This window comes from Hoplias malabaricus, chromosome 4, assembly GCF_029633855.1.
Source record: "Hoplias malabaricus isolate fHopMal1 chromosome 4, fHopMal1.hap1, whole genome shotgun sequence".
Classification (NCBI taxonomy): Eukaryota; Metazoa; Chordata; class Actinopteri; order Characiformes; family Erythrinidae; genus Hoplias; species Hoplias malabaricus.
The window spans coordinates 32455622-32478241 of NC_089803.1; the positions used below are offsets into that span (position 1 = coordinate 32455622).

The 22620-nt window shown below is 39.1% G+C and overlaps 3 protein-coding genes across 6 annotated transcripts; 1 reads left to right on the forward strand and 2 right to left on the reverse strand.

Annotated features, from left to right (window-relative positions):
* Window positions 1-1003: 1003 nt before the first annotated feature.
* Window positions 1004-9279, reverse strand: fnbp4 (formin binding protein 4). Its single transcript, XM_066667162.1, has 17 exons — window positions 9053-9279; window positions 8325-8399; window positions 8036-8163; window positions 7700-7865; window positions 7342-7492; window positions 6667-6766; window positions 6192-6548; window positions 5879-6080; window positions 5651-5748; window positions 5439-5543; window positions 4753-4886; window positions 3746-3918; window positions 3349-3575; window positions 3061-3211; window positions 2788-2978; window positions 2506-2663; window positions 1004-2392 (listed from the first exon to the last, which is right to left on the reverse strand). Exons 1-17 carry the CDS (start codon window positions 9165-9167, stop codon window positions 2299-2301), a joined length of 2625 nt encoding a protein of 874 aa, XP_066523259.1. The 5' UTR covers window positions 9168-9279; the 3' UTR covers window positions 1004-2298.
* Window positions 9280-10219: 940 nt separating this feature from the next.
* On the reverse strand, window positions 10220-11427 carry lrrc10 (leucine rich repeat containing 10). The gene is made up of 2 exons (XM_066668824.1): window positions 11316-11427; window positions 10220-11059 (listed from the first exon to the last, which is right to left on the reverse strand). Exon 2 carries the CDS (start codon window positions 11033-11035, stop codon window positions 10220-10222), a length of 816 nt encoding a protein of 271 aa, XP_066524921.1. The 5' UTR covers window positions 11036-11059; window positions 11316-11427.
* A 1558-nt stretch (window positions 11428-12985) lies between these two features.
* cnot2 (CCR4-NOT transcription complex, subunit 2) lies at window positions 12986-21779 on the forward strand. Of its 4 annotated transcripts, none has more exons than XM_066667031.1 (15): window positions 12986-13125; window positions 14507-14626; window positions 14720-14792; window positions 14896-15043; window positions 15132-15314; window positions 16259-16335; window positions 16502-16627; window positions 16810-16934; window positions 17040-17160; window positions 18586-18742; window positions 18895-18956; window positions 19092-19141; window positions 19798-19898; window positions 20012-20156; window positions 20506-21779. In XM_066667031.1, exons 2-15 carry the CDS (start codon window positions 14519-14521, stop codon window positions 20590-20592), a joined length of 1563 nt encoding a protein of 520 aa, XP_066523128.1. In that variant the 5' UTR covers window positions 12986-13125; window positions 14507-14518; the 3' UTR covers window positions 20593-21779. The 4 variants fall into 4 exon arrangements, with proteins under 4 accessions (XP_066523128.1, XP_066523131.1, XP_066523129.1 ...); XM_066667034.1 differs by having other exon boundaries at window positions 17043-17160; XM_066667032.1 differs by lacking the exon at window positions 12986-13125 and adding an exon at window positions 13132-13261.
* The last annotated feature ends 841 nt before the right edge of the window (window positions 21780-22620 follow it).

The window sequence follows — 22620 nt, forward strand, 5'->3', positions numbered from 1 at the left end:
TTTTACAAATCTTCTCGTAGTTGCTAAGCAACTGACGTGGTTGCGTCGTCCTCGCCATGGATACTAAGCGCACTTTCCGCACAGCAGCTAAAACAGAGACTGAACGACGGGACATTATCAACGTAAATAAAAAACTATGGGCTGTATGAAGGCCAACAGAGTGGACCACGCGTAATCTGATGTACGAGATAACGCCCTGATCACTATGGACTTAGAAAATTCCTGTGATCTAATGAGCGACTGTAATGTACCTCATTTGTGCTGCTTCTGATGGTGTTGTTGATCAGAGGCCTACAGTGGCGGGTATTATAATGGGCAGGTTCCTCAAAAGGTCCACCATGACTATCTAAAAACCCAGTCAAAACTACAAAGGTGTACGGTCTTTTTAAGTAGATAGTTTCTTCTTTTTACACCTAAACTGAGGATAAAAGTTTGTGTTTTATAATGACATTGCAATTTAAAAGAATGCTATTTTCAAATGACATGGGTTGCAAGTACAATTCTGTAACAATTACAAATAACATTTATGAAGTTTTAAATGGGTATATTTAGCTTCTATGTAATCGACCAAACACTGCTGTGTACATGACAACTGAATGGCTTGTGTTCACAACATAAGCTGTCATTTATTACACCAGCCTGAATCTTAATTTATTGAAAATTATTGTAACTTAATTGTAATTACAATATTGATCTGAAAAATATAATCAAATTTACCTAACTTCAGCCCTGTTAAAGAAACACTACGTAATTATCTTAAAACTACAGCTTCAAAATCATTCTGTGACCTGTGAGAAGGAGAATGGAGCTCTATTCCAATCCTGGGCTGCAATTCTAGCATTGCATAAGCTAAACTTTTGTAAGAGAGTAGTTGATCATGTTATTTTTAAACATTCATTCTAATTTGGCTTTTGAATTATTACTCTTTTTTTTCATTAAACTTGGTAAGTCTGCTATTTCAGAAATTCTAAACACTAAATTTTCTTTACAAAATGGTTAAACTTTTTCTAAATTTTACAAACTGTAATTCTGAAAACCGAAAATTTATTAGATATTTACACCATAGAAAAATTCACTGGCCCCCATCCCCCAGTCAATCTTGATGCCACACAGGATAGTTCAGTGATAAACACGTGACATTTCAGTAACAGGTTGTTGTCCAGAAAGGTTGAGGAAAAATAAAGCAATTGGTACATTCAGAACAGTTACTTTTCCCCATGCAGATTCAACAAAGAATATGATGCACTGTTAGTCCTTATACAAAGCATTAGTGGAATGTTTTTTTGCTGGATCTGTCCAGGATAGGAGGAGAACAGTAGCGCAACGGGCAGTGTGGCAGTTCAGCTCCAGACTATTGGGGTTGTGGGTTGTCTGTGGGGAGTTGTGTGCATTCTCCTCATGTCTGTGTGGGTTTCCTCCCACAGTCCAAATTTACAAGCTGTTAGGTGGACAGGCTATGCAAAAGTATCCATAGGACTGAGAGAGACCGTGATGCACCGAGGCCATGTGCAAGACGTATTCCTGCCTTGCATCCAGTAGATTCAGAATAGGCTCTTGACCAACAGCCACCCTGAACAGGGGGCAAAAGTTACAGAAAACTAACAAATGTCCAGAAGATTCATTATAAATACTCAAACCTGTGCACAAGAACTTACCCCTGGAGTAAGTGGACTCTAGCTATTGTTACAGGAACAGAAACAACAAACAACATTTTTTATAATTTAACCACGTTCATTCCAGTGTGAAAGTAGTAAGAAATTTTTTTACTTTTCTTCAGGATATTAAGACAGAATAATAGCCTTGATTATTGTGGTTGCATCAATTTTTCTGGACAATCCCTTATTTTTAACAATGAACAATCTGGGATTCAAGGCTTCAGAACCCCAAAACTAACACAAGGAATATGAGCACAGTTCATATGTACAGATAGGTGCACAAAAAAAATTCTTATTGAAATAAAAAAAGGCAGTTTTCAGAACACCTTTGAACATTTATGTTTAGTGTGAGATGTCTTCCAAAAAAAATATATATAAAAATAAAACAACACTATATACACATGGGGGCCACTTTACAAAAGTCAATAAGCAGAAAACACCTTGTTTAATTTCCTTACATAAATCTGAGCAAAAGTTTTACAAAGGGGAAATGGTCGTATGTGAATATATATGTTTCTTAAAAAAAATCATTCAATTTGAGCTAATTCATCCCATGAGACAATATTACAAAAGAAGATACAGTCTAAGAAAATCTGCTCTAGATGCAAATGTTTAACAGTGTACAAATTGTTCACTACAGATGTTATGAGCTCTGCATCATCTTTCTCTTTTTCAACAGTCTCTCTCTCCAGTCATCAGGCAGGGCTTCAAAGTTAGCATTCTTTACCGCTTTTCCTCTACGTAAAAATAAATAAATAAAAAATTAATTGTAGTTTGGTCATTAAGAACATTCCAGAAACATTATTTCAGAAAGTGTGAGGAGCTAAAGTTCACTGCTGAACAGACTTACGAGGAAAGCTGTTGTTGTTTCCACTCTTCAATACGCCTGTTGTTCAGCTGGTCTCGATCTTCATCACTAGAACTAGTCTTCTCCTCTTCATCTAGCTCTTTTTGAATACTCTGCCATTTTTTCACCAACGATGGCATTTTCGTCTTACTCTTTTTCGTCTTAAAAAAAAAGGGGGGGGGGGTGGGGGTTTAAACGGTGCAAACTATTAATCTCAGACACCTTTAATAGTTTTGGGAAATAAAAGGAGATTTCAAAAAAATATATATACACACACACACCCACCTTATCCTTCTTTATCTTCTTAATTTTGTCCACAAGGGTTTTCCCAGATGTTTGTTCATTTGGGGGAAGAGGTGCAGGAGGTGGAGGTTGGGAGGGTGGAGCTGGGACTGGTGGAGCAACACTCTCTGATGGAAGAGGGGGTATAACTGCTGCAGACATTCCCCAGTAAGCATTTCCAACCATCACAGGAGCTGTGAGAACATGAAATTATCATCATGTCCCTGAAAAAGCAATTTATTCTCTGACAAGGCATTTTTAACACAGCTCTCTCACCTGAAGTAGCAGCAGGCTGGGTGTAAATTATAGGACTGCTTCCAATAGTGACGACCTTGTTTGACTGTGTTTGGCCTGGGGCTTTCCTCTTCTGGGCTTTAATTGTGGCTCCTTGTGCTGCTGCTGCTGCTGCAGCTGCTGCTTCACTGGACTGAAGACGACAAAAACTCTTTAACTGAAATGTATACTACAGTGTAAAGCAAAATTTTTTATTTATTATTATTTTTTTTTTTTTTTTTACATCAAGAGCATATGCATTTTACTTGGAATTAAGTTAAAAACACACACCCTGAATTCTTCTGTTCCAGGAGCAGGTGGCTCCGCATCCTCATCTTCCATCTCCACTTCCTCAATCTCCCCATCATCACTAAGGGGTGGGGGAGGGGGAGGTGGAGGTGATTCGGGTGGTGGTGGTGGTGGTGGAGGTTGCTCTATAGGAGGAGGCGGGGTTTCTGGAGGAAGTGGAGGTTGATGAACCGACCAGTAGGCCTGGGATTCTCCAAACGATGTCCCAGCTGAGAAAAACAAGACATTTTTTTTATATATATATTTCGAGATGACAGAACAGGTTATGTAACCAACATTATCACTGTCTACAATGAATAGTGGATAAGAATGTGACTTTATTTCTTGCTATCTATGCTCTCTCTGATCTTTGGGTAATAAGTATTTTACAGATGCCTACCTACTATACCACTGGGAGCCTCAGAAGGTAGATGACCTGCATTTCCATGGACAGTTGTAGAAGACTGAGGAGGCTTGGAATCCTCTTCTTCTTCTTCTCCTCCTCCCACCACTGGAAATTCCCACTGAGAGGCATTGGTCCGGTCATTCACATAGAAGTACCGCCTGTGATCTCTAGAGTTGGAGAAACAAACACACAAAAAGGTCTTACCAACTAGCCTTTAAACTGAGCTAAAGAACGTGAGACCCGTTTAAACTTAAACGAAGAAAGGGGGTCTCTAGTTCCCCATTGGGGGATAGTTGAGTTGGGCTTCACTTTCAGCCCAGGAGACGAGCCAGATTGGAAGGGGGGGACACTGGTGAAGAACCCACCTTATTCTCAAAAACAAAAAATAAAACAGCAAATCCTGAAAGGCTTATTGATCAACAACAGTTACAGCAATACTCACACAGAAAAAACCCACCCGAGATGCCTTTAAGACATCTTCAGCAGAGGGCAAAAAGAAAGAGCATTTACAAATTCATCAAATGGTACATGGAAAGAAAACAGTAAACAAAATAGATTGGTCTGACCTTCAGGCTCCATGGGCAAGGCACCGTCTTCACGTTAATTGATGCTTGTGTGACACGCTGCTTCCCTGTAGTCACTCTGTGTCACTCATTCTCCCATCATTTGGGGTCAGTCCTGTAAAGTTCAAAGCTCTTGCACGCGCAAGCACTTTCCTAAGAGCTAGTGAACCCTTCTGTCTGATTTGGGGCTGACTGGGCTCATCTCTGTGGGGTTCTGTTGCTTTCAGGCTGGCTCTTTACAGACGTTCTCTTATACCATAACTTTGTGCCTTTCTCCTTGTTTGATGATATTCCCCAATACTACATGAACCAGTCTGGTATTTGCCATGTAGCAGAGGTAATGTAGTCAATCACATGAATGGGATGGGAGGTTAAAAGTTTTTTGCTTTAAGGGGAAGGGGTGGCGTGATAAAGATGTGAAAGGTAAGGAGCGCGTACCTGTCCCAGTGGCAGGACCAGCCCTTGGGAGTGGCGTTAAGTTCGTAATGTTTAATATGCTCAGCAGCTTCCTGCAACCTGCGTCGAAGATAATTTCCACTCAGAGCACCCTCTCGCCAATCTGCTATCCGCGTCTAAAAGAGACAGAAAAGGACACCACGTTGAAAATTCAGTTTAGAGCATATTGTCACTGTCCAATCAAAAACACGCATCTAATCAAAAACATGTTTGTGTGGAATTTAAATTTTCCTACATCATTTGAACACAGCAGCTGTCCTTCATATTGTGGACAAATTTAATGATGGCTGTACCAATAGAAATGCTCCAAAATGACTTATATAAAATCTTTACACATTCACTTCCTTTGAAAGTTAAGAAAATTTTTCCCTTTCCCTGTAAGTTGCAATTTCGGGAGATATTTGTTTTTAATGGGACACTGACATTCAGTATCAGCTATTCTAAACATGATGAACTATATCATCTGGACAATTCGAGACTTAAACACTTCTGAGAAGCAGCCCAATGTTTTATAAATATTTAATGCAGGGTAAATAAATAAACAAAATAACATATTTGGGCTTTATAACAGGAAAATCAGGACTACAAAATACACAGTAAAATACACAGTGCTGATTTACACTTGCTCAAGTGACAGAAAACACATTAATATTAAATTTTGCTTTTACCTCCGTTTGTAACAAAAGCAGTTGAAAATTAGAGATGGCCTTTTTGTCAATTCCCAAGAACTCCATTTTGCTGGTTAGCGTATTTGCAAGCTCTCCAATCTGAAACTGATCAAAGCATTTACTCAAAATTTGTATTATACTCTGCTGCAATCTATAAACCACCTGTAAGGCTTTGCACAATCACGCACAATAATCCAACATTTAGGCATTACTTTAAGGTCTGTTGTATCCTCCTCTTGGGCCTTGGATACAGTCTTGTCCTTTTCTTCTTTTTCTTTGTCCCCTTGCTTCTCAGCTGTTTTGGAATGTGCTTTAAAACAAACCAAAAAATAAATAAATAAATAAGATAAATCATGCATGCAACTATTGATGAAAGACATTATACGCATGTTCAGTAAATACTTGTATAACAAATCATGTATTCTTCATAGTACTTGTACCTGTATCTGACTGCTCTGACGTGTCCCATCCTGGCTTATCAGAGCCTCTGCTGTTTGAATCAGGGCTCTGGGTTCGAAGAAAAGCAGTTTTCCACTTAGTCTTCTTTGAAAAATGACTACGAGACCCTTCTTGACTGGCCTCAGAACAGGGGCTGGAACCACCAGCACTGACATCCCCTTCCTCCAAAGCACGAAGCTCAGCCTGCAGTAACAAGAAAGATTTCTTTCTAAAGCAAGACAGACAACTCAAAACACATACATGCAATTCCTTGTAATTGTAACAAAATGCTAGATAAATAGGTAAGTCAGGTACCTTTTTCCTTTCTAATGCAAGCTCCAATTCCACTGTATCCTCTTCTGCCTCCTCTTCTCCATCAGAGTTTTCTGCAGAGTGATTCCTACTGTTTTGGTTACAGTGAGAGGGGCTTTCTATGTCAGCAGCAACAGTAGCAGGAGCAGCAGCAGCAGCAGGGGAACCTGAGGAAAAAGGGGTATCCACCTCCATCTCGTTCACATTCTCCGTTTTTTCCTCCAGTCCCAGAACTTTCTTCCTCCATTTCTCTTCAGATTCTTTCACTTCAACTGGTATGAGGGGTGCAAGAAGAGAGGCAGCCACTCCTTTCCTCTCCTCCTCATCACTGGTTAAAGCCACTACACCCTCCAGCAATTCCTGTGTATCAACACAGAAATAGTAATTAACCATTATAGCACACTGAACTGTAAACAAATGCATACCATAGTAATGAATAATATTAGACATGAAACCAAAAAAAAAATTAATAACATGCCTTTTTCGGTTCTTTCTTTGATGTGCTTGCTGGCAAAACAGAATGCTGTTCAGGATAACTCTCTGTATGGTGTGACATCTCATTGCCATTGAGAGATGAGCTGTGGAATATAAAGATTCAGTTGAAGAGTGACCAAGAAATACAAGCCTTAAGTGGCCCTGTTACCACCTTACCACTGCCTTCTTATGGTCAATTAATACTTCTGCATTGACTCGACGTAGAGCTTACGCCACAGTCTACACAAGAGCCCTACACCATTGAAAGTGTTTATGTTTCTACCTTGGTGTCTGTGGCACTCTGCAATTGCACCTCCACAACACTAGGTCTGATGCACACTCAAATGCACTCCTCTACACAATGTAGTTGTGTAGTAGAATTACTTTTATAAGTCTTTAAAGTGCACTACTTGGGGAGTATGTAATTGTTTGTGGAGAAGGGGAGTTCGTGTTCCTAGCTACTTCTTTGGATCAACATAAACCATGTCCATCCGACTACTGACCAATCACAGTCAAACAAATCCCATGCAAGTAAATAATCCTAAAACTCTTACAATTGTGATGTTTAGAGCAGATCATCATGTATTGTTATTATGTAATAATTAGTCTAGTTTCAGATTATCTTGATATGTTATATTAAAAACTGAAAAGATGTTATCACTCTGAAGAGATATCTCACCTTTCTGCTGTGTACTGCTGAAGATTTTGCATCTGGTCTGCCAGATAATGGGGAAGCTCCCAAGCCACCTCATTGGTCTGGGTGTTCCAATAGTAATAGCACCCTGTGTTCTCATCCCACACTTCTTGCCAGTCACCCATCTCGAGGCCAGCTAAACCAAAAATTTATTCATGGATTGTTTATCACGTTTACTGACATTCACATATTATGTATGTATTTCTGTACAATACTCTCTAACAGTGACTAAACACAATGTTTTGCATTAGTACTAACTACTAAAATATTACATATGACATTAAAACATTTGACAGTATGTTTTTCTTACTGACAAAATAAACATGCCCTTAAATTAACCCACCTCCTGCCAGAGAATATTGTGTATTATACTGAAATTCTTGTGCAGAGCCATTCTGAACATGGGTCTGCTGTTCTGCCTTGGGTTCAGGACGTGGAGGGGTGGGTGCAGGAACACAGGGTGTAGGATCGTCAGTCTGGGTTGGCTGTGTTGTAATAGCATCAATTTCCTATGACAAACATTAAAATGTTGAGAGACAATGAGGAAAAGTTACTGTATAAACTAGTCAATATTGTAGGAAAAGTCTGAATGAACACAGAAAGAGTAGTCAAAAATCAGAGAACAAAACATATCAAAGTGAATTACTGACAAAGTACTAAATATCCAAAGCAAACTCACAGCCATGAAACTGGCTAAAGTACTATCAATGTCTGCAGAACGGTTGTGCTTTCCCTTTGTGGTGGAACTTGTTTCAGAAGCATCTTCTTCCTCACTATCCTCATAGGCACCCAGGAGCGATAAGCCCTCTGCAAAACAAACAAAATGAACTTGACTACATCCTCTTCAGGCTAAGGCAATCGCTAGGTTCCAGACCCTATTCACTATATAGGACAAAAATTAAAATTGAAGAAGGAAAAAAAAAACTTCTGTACGACTGTCGAAAATATCAAGAAAGAGTTTTACTCACGCGTTGCCTTCACAGCTGGCGTCTTCATTTTGACGTTTATTTCTCTAGAGATTTCAGCGCTGCTTTCTGCTTCCTCTGCAACAAATAACGTTAATACCTTATAAATGAATGTCCAATTTCAATGTATGGTTATGCGGTGTCATTTTGTGTGTGTGTGTGTGTGTGTGTGTGTTAGTGTTACAAACAGCAGCTAAATGACAAATCATACTTTTAGCTGACATGCTAGCTACACAGCTAAGAGAGTCACCCAGGAAAGTGGTTCAGAGAAATTAGAAGAACAGACGGACCATGTGCTAAAGCAGTCAGCCACACGTTCATGTTCTGGTTAAACATTAGCTTTTAATTGCTATTTTAACTGTTTTAAAAGACCTGCTCCGTTCGCATTTCCTGTCCTAATTCAACAGCAAATTAATCCGTGTTACGTTGCCTACAGATTGGTATTCGCCTAGCGTTAGCTCAGTAGTTCACTGCAATTTAGACCCGTTTGTAGTGTAAGTAAATACCTTTAAGTTAATGTAGTCGGTCTCGGAGAATGAAATGCGATCCTGTTTATTATGTTCATCGTGTAGTTTGACATTTGAGGCGAGTAAACCCGCTGAGCAAGTGTGAATGTTATTAGCCTGCGGGGCGAGGCCCAGACACAGGAAGCTCTCAGTGAAGCTAAGTTAGCTATGCTAGCTGTAGGCCCGTTCCACACGGAAGGACCGATAAAAGACCCATTTTCTCACCCTCAGACCCGGAGCCCGTTGCCTCTTCTCTGCCTGTGGCTCCACTGCGCGCTCCCGGTGGAGAGAGCTGTAAGATCGTCCGACGGCCCGTCCCCGTGCGGCTCTTCTTTCCCATCACCGTCCACCGTCCAGCGGGGAAACAGCGCCGTTTGCGTGTATGCCTCTGTGTGTCTGAGAGAGTGTTTAATGGAGCCCTGCCCAGAGAAACACAAAATGAAACTCCGCTGAGTGAAAACTGAGCCCAGGCTCTCAACAACAGCCTTCACAATAAAAGACACCAGCACGCCACAATATCACAGACTACAATCTATGTAAATAAATAAAATATAGTCGTATTGAACATTTAGGCATCAATTGTCAAACTGAATGCTTTGATAATAAATTACTTGATTTATATTTTCATCAAATAAATTATTTATTTACATTTTATGTGATTTGCTCAGTGTACGAGCATGTGTAAGGATCCACCTAAAAACAATGTAAATGAGTGACAATTTGGTGTTTAATCAAATGGTTTATGATTATAAGTAATGACCATGCCTAGGCTGAACAGACTCCTAGTATTTTGATCTGATTTGCCAAGAAGGGGTTACCCTAATATTGTATGAGCTCATGATAATTAAGAACTAAATGTCGTATGTTTTATTTAATACAGTGTAATGCAAAATTACAAGAAATTAATCACAAAGGTTTTGATGCACAGATGTTGATGTATGGAGAAGAGTATCCTTTAGTTCTGTTCCGTACTTTTCTCTACCACAGACCTGAACCAGCAAATATGATGACAAAAACCTATTTAAGATCTTTCATCAAAATGGAGACCCAAATCTGTCACATGAAACATGCATTATTGAGGAGATGAGGTACATTGTTGGAATTTAACAATCCATCCTTGAAATACATTATCTTGTTCAAGAAAATCTTAGAAAGAAAAAATATATCAAAAAATACAAAAAAATGCTAGTATTATAGGCCTTTATTTACCACTATCAAAGATGTGTTGTTTTGATTTTTTTTTTTTCATTTTTCAGACATATTTTGATTAAATATTGTTGCATTATGAGGTCTCTCTTACAGTAAAACTTAAACAATATATTTCAGTAATATATTCTAAGTTCAGTGTCATTGTATTGAGAGATACGTAAGGCATTGTCCCACACTGCTATTTCATGACTCATGCTCTTGGAGTTGTCCTTGCACCTCTGTAGACACCTCAGCTGACTTTACTTCAGCTTCATCGTTTTCATCTTCAAAGCAGTCAGCCCAGCGACCAACCCGCCTCACATCGTCCCCTACTGAAGGTGCATTAACACAAGGGTTATGGTCATATATGACCAACTTCAGTCCCCTCAAGTTGACAAGTGATGGAAAATGCCGTATGCGGTTCCTATCTACATCAATCACTTCCAAACTGTGCATCTTCAGAAGCACTGGAGGAAACTCATTCAGCAGGTTTCCTGCAAGCCAGATGCTTCGCAACTCATTTAAATTAGCCAACTCTCCAGGCAAGCTATGAAACTGATTATAGCCCAGATGAAGAGTCTTGAGGTTGGGAAGGTTGCATATAACACATGGAAACTTGATGAAGCAGTTGGTTTCCAGCCAAAGTGTCTTTAATTCAGTGAGCTGAGCCAGCTCCTTTGGCAGTTTGTAAAGTCGATTATTGCCAAGGTAGAGGATGTTGAGCTGCTGAAGGCTGCAAATAACTGGTGGCAGTTCCTCAAAGCTGTTGAAATCCAGAGCCAAGAGCTGAAGCTTTTTTAGATTGTGGAGCTCAGAAGGCAAGCTGCTCAGATGGTTATCACTCAGGTAAAGTTTAACAAGTTCACTGAAGGCACATGCTCGAATGGGACAACGACGTAGTTGGCGACTGCTCAGATCAAGTGTGCAGTCAAGGGGCATCTCCTTCAAGTCCCCCACCAAGTATCGCTGGCATCTGTCTGATGGAATGAAGGCTGCAGCTCCACGAATGATATTTCCCATTATTCTGACCCACGGTCATGGACCCTTCATGAGAAGAGCAAATATAGAAGTACAAGAGCTCATTAATAGAAATCCAAAATAGATCATCCTTTGTCATCCATAGTTAATAACATGGATTAATCAGGTCAGTTGGCATCATTAAAATCTGAAAATAGCTTCAGTTTATTTTTATTAAAGAAATTGATCTATGACTATTATTTTAAATTTTTAAAGTCACCATACGAAATCAGCCCATTATTTTAAAGATTTTTTAGTGATGTTACTGCATCAAAATATTTACCTATTCAGAATATAGCTGTTTAGTCCCGTTCGTTTTTTCTGTGTTTTTGAGGAATGGTGTGGTATAAGGCAAAATACAGAAAAGCAAATCAGACAGTGATCACATAGATGTTAACATATGCCATGGATAAATGCTGAATTAATAGCATCAGTAGAAAAAAAGTAATACAGGACAGGACAGGACAGGACAGGGATATGAGCCCTTTGATTTTATCTCCATGTTAAATCCACATTATCTGATATTAAAACATTTACATATTGATTGCAATGAGTTTTGCCTGAAGCAGTGTATGTTTTCAAAGCAGTGTAACATTGCTACTTACAAAAATCTGAAGAGAGTCCCTCATCAAGGTATACACAGGTCCTGTATTTATTCCATTTAATCTATATTTCCATAAGGTTGTGCCATTTTGTTCTCTTGCTCTCTGCTGACACTGTCTTGCTGTGTGTGAGAGTGCCAGAGATGATTTCCAGCTTGCCCTTCCTCATTCATGTTGTATGACTTCCCAGGCTATGGAAGGCGGAGCTGACCAGTGGCAGTGATAAGTAAGAAGTGTCCTGTGATTTAGGAATGTGAGGGGAATCTAAGCCCCTCCTATATGTTCATTTATCTGGCCTCTATCCCACAACTTAACATAGACTACTTAAGTGGCGCAATTCAGCTACTCCAGTTTCACACAAGAGTCAATTAACATTCCACAACAGCTCACTGTTTGTGGGTATTCAGATTGAAACACCAAAATGTTACATTTCTGATCAAAAAAGGAAGTATATTTGTTCTGTATACATAATGACTCCTGTTTCCCATCACCATCATTTTATAGAAATTTGAGTCAGTCAATGAATCTACAATGCACAGTATGAACCACTCTGAATAAAGTTAGTTCCATCTCAGTAATAAATTATGTAAAGTTCTGAAAAATCTCTCTAATTACTGTTAGAACCATTTAACCTAATGGCATCTGCATATTAACGGCATATTAAAAACAGAAATAAAGGTATCAGTATGCAATTTGCTCAGTGTTATGAGAAGTCAGCACACATTTGCATGGCCATGTGGCAGAGTGGAAAGCTTTCAGCAAGAGCTGAAGAAAGTGAGTCATGGACTTAATACAGTCTCTAATAGAACTGTTGAGAACATATGTCAAGGATCTATTTAATGAAAAATAAAATTTTTGCACAATATGAAAAGTAAAACAAAGTTAAAGGCTTATATATGAAAACAAGTTGCAAAAAGTTTGTTTTGGGTTTATTTTTTTATTCTTCTTATTATTTTTTTACACATGATTTGCACACATGCCCCTATTAAGCTATGTAGCAGTGTATCCTCACCCATTTTTGTTGAAGTTATAAAGTTTGTTTCAGCCTGGACATCTTTTTGAATGAGGCACAATACAAGACAAAGCCCTCTTACAAGTTTAATAGGCACATGGCAACAGAGTCAATCACCAATAGTATTCAACATTCTGTTACCTGTACAAAGAAACACATATATAGTGAAATACAAAAAATATAGGTCACTATAAATATTCTATAAGGGATGCTGGCCTAGGTACATATGAAACACACACACACACACAAGCATATATATATATATATGTATATATATATATATATATATATATATATATATATATATATATAGGGTGCATGATGAGTGTATGTATGAATGTGTGAGCCTGAGGCCCATGGTAAAGAGAAGCAGTGTGAATGTACAGAGCAGGGTCAGGGTGTAAAGGCTGTTCACCCAGGATCCTCGGCTGCAGGATACACAGCCATCTTGGGTCTGCGAGGAGAGGGAAATTAATGCGGTTAGTCAAATTCTACATTTATTCACAACAACAGTGGAAAGAGAGCGCAGCGACGCTCTGCTCCACTCCGCTCGGTCCGGTTCGAACCCACGGCGAACCTGGATTCGCGGTCTCGGACGGGCTGTAACCCGCGGGTGTATGTTCAGTTTGAGCTCGTTTCTCCCGGACTCTAGGCTCTGTGTTTTTGTCCGAGCTAGCGGCGCTCGGTTAGCTCAGGCTAACAGTTATGTGTCTCAGCTAAAGGGTTTAACGCCGCTCAGAGTAGACTCTGCTGCCCATCACTTAAAGTGCCCTAAAAGATACATGTACGGATAAATAACGGATAATAACCCATCCAGTAAACATTCAAAAGAAGAACTCAGCTCAAGCTGGCTCCTTGTCTGCCAGTTTCTTTTTCAAAAATTTCCTTTCCACCTTAAATGCTGCAGCAGTGCAGGGGAATTTAAGGTGGAACAGAAAATGTCGCCTAAGGTGCCAACTTCAGCCCCATAAAAGAAACAGTATTAATATTGTTAACTGAGACAGTGTTGGTGGTCGGATCAGAATTTTATTCAGCGAGTGATGTGTCACTTATCCAATGTTTTGTCAGTAATTCTCTCGCAGTTCAGTCTTAGTTTTGCGCTTATTCGCTTTAGCTCGGCAGCTGTTTGTCAGTTAACTGTTAGCGTTAGCGGGCTAACGTTAGCAGCTTGAATATAACAATCACTCTCCATTTAATTTGCTGACGTTAGCTAGCAGTCTGCTAATACCAGCTCTAGTGTAACCAGCTAGTTAAAGAAGTGCTTCAAATTATTATACAGACGTGTTTTAAAGTGTGAAAATCAGCAGGAACGCAGCAGGGAAGTAAGTGGATGGTTGTATTGAAGTAGTCAGCCACTTAACTGCATTCTCAATCCAGCAATATATGGAATATATTGTATATGGTAATACGGACCAAACATAGCTCATCTGTGTATCATTCTCTGTACGTGTTGTTCTGGAATTAACAGTTCAGTCAGTTCACAATTTGTAAGTTGGCTTCCTGCTGTTTGTCAGTGCCAAGTGTCAAGTTCGTACAGTGTCCGTGTAAACTAAAGAATCGAAGTGGTGATAAGAAATTCAGTATCTATCCTGACCTCTTCTGCAGTGACTTTTCGTTTTCTTTTCACAAGCGATTCATGTATTCAGATTTCCTCTGGGTTCGGATTGATTATAAGCCCTGGGCTTTTTCTGTGGTATATAGGCTATAACCCCGTGATTGATACATACATCACAGCCCTGTAAAAGGCACAGTCAATTATAAAACAGGTGGCATGTGTTGAAGTGTAGAGACCAGAACAAAGACCAAATTGTAGTCTCAACAATTTTTCTCCACTTCTAACCTTTTAATCTGTTTTTATAGGTGACGAACGGTATGTTCAGTGCTACAAGAAAGAAGTTTGAGGGGGTCGAAAGTGACTACCCTGATGAGAGCATGTACTATGGCCAGCCTTCGATGTTCCCACATCGATCAGAGAAAGATGTAAGTATCATCTCAACTGACCAGTCCAAAGTGCCCAGTTGACATCATTATATTAAGAAATTGTTAGAAAAATCTTTGGTGCATCTTTTTTAGATGCTGGCATCTCCTTCGCCATCGTCGTCAGGTCAATTGTCACAGCTTGGTGCAAGTTTGTATGGTCCACAAAGTGAGTACATTTGTTTGACATAAGCTACAAAACACAGCTATGCTACGTAGTTAGACAACTGTACTACTGCATTCATATGCATGTCTGTAATTTCTTTTACTAGGTGCACTAGGCTTCTCAATAAGGGGCATGAACAACAACAACCCTCAGTTAAACCGGAGTTTAACACAAGGTACTCAGTTACCGAGCCATAGCACCCCGACAACAGGTGTACCCACAATGTCCCTCCATACTCCACCTTCGCCGAACAGGTAGGCCAACATTATTCCCATTGTCTAAGCCTGTACAACGTGATACTTATGACGCACCTGATTTAATGTCATGCATCTGCCTTGCCAGGGGGATTCTACCCATGAACTCCAGGAATATGATGAATCACTCACAAGTGGGCCAGGGCATGAGCATGAGCGGCAGGACCAACAGTATGGGCAGTTCAGGCCTCGGCAGCCCCAACCGCAGCTCTCCAAGCATCATCTGCATGCCAAAGCAGCAACCAGCACGCCAGCCCTTCACCATTAACAGGTAAAGATACTTTTTGTAATATGGCAGTTTGTAATGTCAGATTAGATGGCAATTACACAGTACAGAACAAGGTTCAGTTTCAGACTATCTTGACATAGTTAAGACTGGCTTTTATTGGTAACTGTAGTAATCTAGTGCATTCATTAACCAGTTATGTATTTTTAATCATACACAGGATAAGATGTAAAATATCTTATGCCAATCCATTAGAGCTTCACATAGGGCCCAACCCACTCTCTTTCTAGCTGCAGTCACAGAAAACCCTGTTATCACCCATTGTTCCTACACCTAACCACTAAGGTAGCCTTTTATGGTCCGATTAGCAACCAACTATCCTTAACAACTAAGGTTACACACTGAGCCGATCACATGTACCCAGACCACACACTGCATCACTAGCTCTTCACAGGGGACATCAGGTAGGCACCTCCCCTCGTCAGTGTTTTGCTGGATTAAGCCCACGAAACCTCCAGAAGGCTCAAGAATGAAGTCTGGCGTCCCGGACCCCCCCCTCCCCCCACCACCACCTTCTGAGCTAGCTTTACAATCCTACTTTAACCTTTACTATCAACAACCCTAAACCCACCCTGGCCTCCCTGGAAACTAAGGCTGTACCTAGCCCACTGGTACCAGTAATGAATACTCAGTGCCACCAGTTTCATGTGATCTTTATGTGCTACATCACCAACAACCACAACAGGATCTCTATAGTATTTCCCCAACTAGTCTGTGCTCTCCTTGTCCACAATCATTGACTTTCAGCTTTTTCTGATAACTCTTTTACAGCTGCCTTTAGTTATTAATAGTTTTTAAGGTTAACTTATATTTTGTGTAAAAGTAAAATCATCATGAGATGTATGTTAATAGGCTTTTTATTAAAATTTGAAATACAAAGAATTTTTATCAGCTATTGTGGTAGTAAAAAACTGTCTGCCATTCCTCAGTATGTCAGGCTTTGGAATGGGGCGAAGTCAAGGGTTTGGTATGAACTCTTTATCGAACAACATCTTCAATGGGACAGGTGAGTGAATGACATAGCAATCCTGATATCTTAAAAACAGTTATTTGGTGTTTACCATATTAGTTATAAATTGTGATTGTTGCCATTAAAGCATTGAAGCTTATGGTCTACCCCTATAAAACTGCTTTGTTGCGCTGAATTAAATGCTTTATGCTTCGTGTTCCAGATGGGAGTGAAAATGTGACAGGACTTGACCTCTCAGACTTCCCAGCATTAGCAGACAGAAGTCGGAGGGAAGGAAATGGCAACCCAACACCTTTGCATAATCCTCTAGCTGGAAGGGCTCCCTATGGTGAGAGATCATGTTTATCAGTAATAGAGAACTGAGTTAAATTGCCCTCAGAGGAAAAAGCAAGTACATTAACATACTCTTTTCACAGTTGCAGCCAAGATTTTTCTTTTATTATGGATTTTCATTGTAGTCGTTAAATAATTTATGATGAATTTCCATGTCTGTCTATGGTGCTCTTACAGTTGGGATGGTTACAAAGCCGTCGACTGAACAGTCTCAAGATTTCTCGATTCACAACGAGGACTTCCCTGCACTGCCGGGACCTAACTACAAGGACCCAACGTTGAGCACGGATGAAAGCAAATCAGTCAGTGTTACCTGACTTTGACTTCTTGAATTCTTTGTTTAAAGAATTAAATTAAAGATTAATATATCTTACTTTCATTTATCTATTGTTTTCATTATTACTCAGCAGAACTTGAACTCCTCAGCCAAGAGCAGCTCCAATGCAGATGGCCCAAAGTTCCCAGGTGATAAGACATCAGCACAGAACAACAACCAGCAAAAGAAAGGAATCCAGGTCTTGCCTGATGGTGAGCTTCTTGAAGAAAATCCAGCTGATTTCCATTTTCATTAACAATTTATGAAATATTTTAGAATTTATAACAAATAATTGGTTCTTGATAGTGTTTGTTACAACTCAAATAGAGTGGAGCCTAGCCCTCTCTGAGGGTTTGAAAAATGCACATTTGGGGTGGAGCGCAAACACGTGTGTGGGTGTGGCAGAGACAGTGTTGCAGGACCAGACTGTCAATATTTACCATCATGCTTATTAAAATGATGCCATACATGAACTTATGAATGAGGCACACCTAGGCCAAGGAAACTGCTTTGAAAATGTCAGGTGCAGCATAGGCCGCATGTATTGTTCCTCCTCCTCTAGTGCCGGACGAAGACCCGGCTCTAGCTGCATACAGCAGGTAGAAGATGAGGAATACTGATTGGAAAGTGCAGTGAGCCCCAGCATCTGCTAGCTACACCTTGGCTTCTTGCTGCTGTCTGTAGCCAGAGCAAAGGTCCTGTGATCTATGTAGCATCCCTCCTCCAGTAAGAAAACTTACTCATTGGGGAGAAAGTGTGTACTCCTACACTGAATACAAGGCATTTGATGGTGCAACTATAAATGAAAAGGCACAACCCACTTTTGATATAATAACAGGTAGAAACCTCACGAATGCTGTCATGAATTTGGATGTGGTTGTAGATTCAGGCTCTCAGAGTTTTAGGGACTTGGAGAGAAGAAACTCCCAGTTTACCAATAAAAATAATTTTATAAATATAATTTTTGTTAACCACGCGAACCTGAAATGGAAAAGCGGAAAAAAGATGATGATGATGATTTTTGTTAACAAATCATATAACGAATCAACCTATCAATCAATTTGTTTGTATAGCATTTTTACAACAGGTGTCACAAAACAGCTTTATAGAACTAGTACAAACCAAACTTTTAACAGTAGAATACACTATGTAGTATGAGTCTGAATATATGTTATGCTTAAATAATATAATGTAGGATTTACCTAATTCTTGAGGCCAAATTTTACGAGTTATTGAGGTTGGAAACACGTTTAAAAATAATTGCATGATAGTATTCTGTCTGAAAAAGGTGAGAATTCATCACCTTGTTGATGGGCAGGGTTAAGAAACTAACACATTTATATAAGCTATTTTTATATTAACTTAGATGTTGTTGAACACATTTTGTCATGGTCTCATATCATAATTATGCCCCACCCCCTTTAACTAATTTGATCCCCAGTACCATCATGTTAGCATATTAATTATCGTATTATTATTATAGATCTCTTAATTTTAAATGGCATTCGTACTTAAGAAACCTTTCCCTATTATTTTTACAAAAATGTTTTTGTGTTATAGTTTTGAAATAATACATTTCAAAAGATGAGCATTTATAATTGGTTAATAAAATTATAATTTTATGCACTTTTCCATAGGCAAAGTGACAAACATTCCTTCAGGAATGGTGACGGACCAGTTTGGAATGATTGGGCTCCTTGCCTTCATCCGGGCAGCTGAAACAGATCCTGGCATGGTTCACCTGGCGTTAGGAAGTGACCTGACTACACTGGGACTCAATCTCAATTCTCCAGAGTATGAGATTTTTACATTCTGACAGATCACAAGTATTCCTTCCTCCACCCCCCCCCCACCCCTTTAAGCTCATGGCTTGACTATATCTCTAGGTTTTGTTTTGTTTTTGTTGCTTGTTACTGACTAGCCTTTGCTCAACTCTTGTCAAACAGGAATCTGTACCCCAAGTTTGCATCTCCATGGGCCTCTGCGCCATGTCGACCGCAGGACATTGGTTAGTATTTATTTTATTATTTTTCATTTTAGCATTATTAAGTGTTGGTGATTATAGTTTACTTAATTTTATTAATCTGATGTAAATACATATAACAAGTGTTTAGTGTCTCAGAAATCTGTATTTATTTTTCAGACTTCCATGTTCCCTCTGAGTACTTAACCAACATTCATATAAGGGACAAGGTACGTGACATTGATGTAGAATCACAACCACTTTTAGTAAACAAGCTAAATTTGATACTTTACAGTTTTATTTATTTATTTTTTTTTTTTTTTGCACTATTTCTTGTTGCCAGGACCACCCTTTTAACTAGGACTCCTCACTCATACACAGCCTAGTACACTGGAGGAGAGTGCCAAATTTAATTTTTATTATTATTATTATTTTTTTTACAAATTACTGACACACAGCCAAGCTGGCTAGCAGTGTGAAAAGTGATGGGGCTGTCCTACCAATGCAGAGAATAAGGAGTCTAGGATTCGCAGTCTCTGACAACTGAGGCATCAAAGTTTCTTTGTTACCTCTTTTTATTACTGAGTACTTTACTGTACCTTTGCTGCTGTAACACTTTGAATTTCCTCACTGTGGGACTATAAAGGATTATCTTGTATATCTTATCTTATCACTGGAGATTGAACTACCAAACCCAGAATGTGAGCTAACATTTAGACTGGTGTTCCATACGGGAGCACAAAACTGGAATTCTTCGAATTTCTTTGTTAATAAATGTTGGGGTTATGTTTGCTATGTACATGTTTTAGTCAAGAGCATAGGTTTAAAGATTTTCCTAGCTGTCTTGAAGACGGACGAACAAAATCTATTACTTATTTGTCTATAGTTGGCTGCAATAAAACTGGCACGGTATGGAGAGGACCTGCTGTTCTACCTCTACTACATGAATGGAGGAGACCTCTTACAGCTGTTAGCTGCTGTGGAGCTGTATGTATCATGCTAAACATATCAGCATGTACATGAATAATTGGTTTTTGATGTAAGTAGTTGCTGTACAGAATGTGTGTACATATTCAGTTAAAACTTTGCATATATCTCAGCTTTAACCGAGACTGGAGGTACCATAAAGAGGAGAGGGTGTGGATTACAAGAGCACCAGGCATGGAACCCACTCTGAAGACCAACACTTATGAGAGAGGGACATACTACTTCTTCGATTGTCTTAACTGGAGAAAGGTAGCTAAGGTAAATATTATAAACTCCTACATCTCATTTTTTTTAATGCTCATTAGTATGTAAACATTTTTGAGTAAAAGATGCCAAAACGTTTTACTAATCAAACCTGTAATTTTTGATTGAATAAATATTTTGGGCAAGTGTGAGGGATCTTTTTAAAATCTGCATAACATATAGATTCTATATGAATTAATTTGTTGTAGAACTGTACATTCAAAGGATGAAAAATGTATAGGACATTTTATTATGAAGGGTGTACAAGTACACTATTGAAATTGTATTTTTAATTGTTTGCAGTAACACTACTGTAGTAATCTCAGATTTAACTAATATGCCTTTTCCCCCCTCTCATTTTAAGGAGTTTCACCTTGAATATGACAAGCTTGAGGAGCGGCCTCATGTGCCAACCACCTTCAATTACAACCCGGCCCAGCAGGCCTTCTGAAACTGAGTCGCTTAGCGTCTGAGAGCTCCAGGAGCAGACCTCAGGGCGAGCCACCTGGCATGCCCAACCACAACCTGGTTTTATTCCTCACCTGTCTGGACAAAGACTGTGGGAGGAGGGTGGGGGGTCTCCACCTTAAGAACTGAGGGGAGGGTCCCTGCCTTACAAATTATGTGCTGCCCAAAACACTCAACACTTTCACTGTTTTTAATACCCTCTTGCTTTTCTCTCTTTTCATTTTGAGCACGGGTCTGTGTTTTGTTTACGCCTTTGATCAAAAGCCCGTTTGGTCTCTGGCAGGAGAACTGACTTGCAGTACAACAATTACACAGAGGTAAAAACAATGGCATCAAAAAACTACGTTTCGTTTTCCGAAGCGTACTGTGCTAGTAAACAGGACACAAAAATCAATCCAATACATGTGAATACAAAAGGGCGGAAGAAAATGCAATGTTCATTGTTGCACTATTTAGTAATAAAAGAACACAAAAATTGTTTTGTGCTTTTTTATGTGGGGTAAAAAACTCTTCTCCTGTTTTTGTCTGGATGGGTACACACCCTGTTGTTAACATCATGGATTCTCCTCCTTGTCCTTTGTTCTCCTCCAGAACATTCCTTTGATCAGTCATCTTAATCCTGCATCCGATCCTATATCCAGTCAGGTCTTCTCTGCCTAACTTCAATAATTACAAAATCAGACTGTTTTAGTGACCATTGTGGAAACAGCTTGTGGACCATCTTCACCCAGAGGGTTGTGAGATTACTGAGCTACATTGTTCCAGGAAAAAAAAAACACTTTTCAGTCTTTGTTACAATTTTGTAATAAATGTGTACATTTTTTTAATTTTTTGGACATCACATGAATTAAGATATGTATGTACGAATGTGTATATAATATATATATATAGATAGCTGTGTCTATATATATATACATGACGTCTATTTTGGAAAAAAAAGGTAACTATTCTCTGCTCAACCTCATTTTTAGGAGGTGAGCAGTGGTGGCATTATGTGTTAGAAACAAAAAAAAAATCAAATGAAAAAAATAGTGTTAATAATGTTAAGCTGCCAGACAGGGCTTCACGTTTGTTACCCTGTGCACTTATGACCAAGATAAATGAAGAAGGAAGGCCTTCACTTTCTTGAACCAAGGACATCCATACCCTGAAACAATGAGGGTGGAGACATTAAAGCAGCTGTTTGATTAGAAGCATTTCATAGGAAAAGGAAAACCGGTACACCGCTAACAAAAGCCTGACCAGTCTTGTATTTTCTGATCACATTTAAAGCTTCTTTCTTTTCTTTGTAATAAAGCAGAATGGCTTTCCTGAACCAGTGTTTGTCTCTCTATGGGAAGGGTCTGAGGAGCACCCATTGCAAGCGATGGCCAAGAATCTGGACCAAGATTCAGAAATCAAAGTTAAGTTACTACAAATGAAGACTTGTGAGCTTGCCGTGCAAATAATTAGAATATTTGTAATGGAGCAGCAGGAAATAGCAATATTTTATGGCAAATGCAAGAACATGATTTCATGGATTCTTTTAAATCAAAAATGTGTATTTATTAGATAATGATTTGTTCAGAATGTGTAAATATGGGATTTAAATTTCTGCATTCAATTCACTGACAATTGTATTAATCTCATGATTTATTCACAGTTGTAATCATAGAATGATGGTGCTGAGTTTTTTTTTAATGGACTATCCAAAAGAACCAGTGAGCTTACCCTAGGGTCCTCAATTAAGCTATTACAACAAAGTATGAAAGAAATGTTTTCTCTTGCTACTGTGTTCTCTAAAAATGGCCTGAGATTATTTAAAAATCCTTTCAAGCCAAAACCTTACAACAAACTTTTTAAAAATTTATTTCAGCATTTTAATTAGCTTTGTTCGCTGTAGCTTTCAGAGGTGCATTTGTTTCCTATCAACACCACTGAACAATTGTTCCTCTGGAACAAAGCATTTCATATCAGTTCATACAAGTGTGCATTATTTACACTAACTATTTGTGCAGAAATTATGATTCCA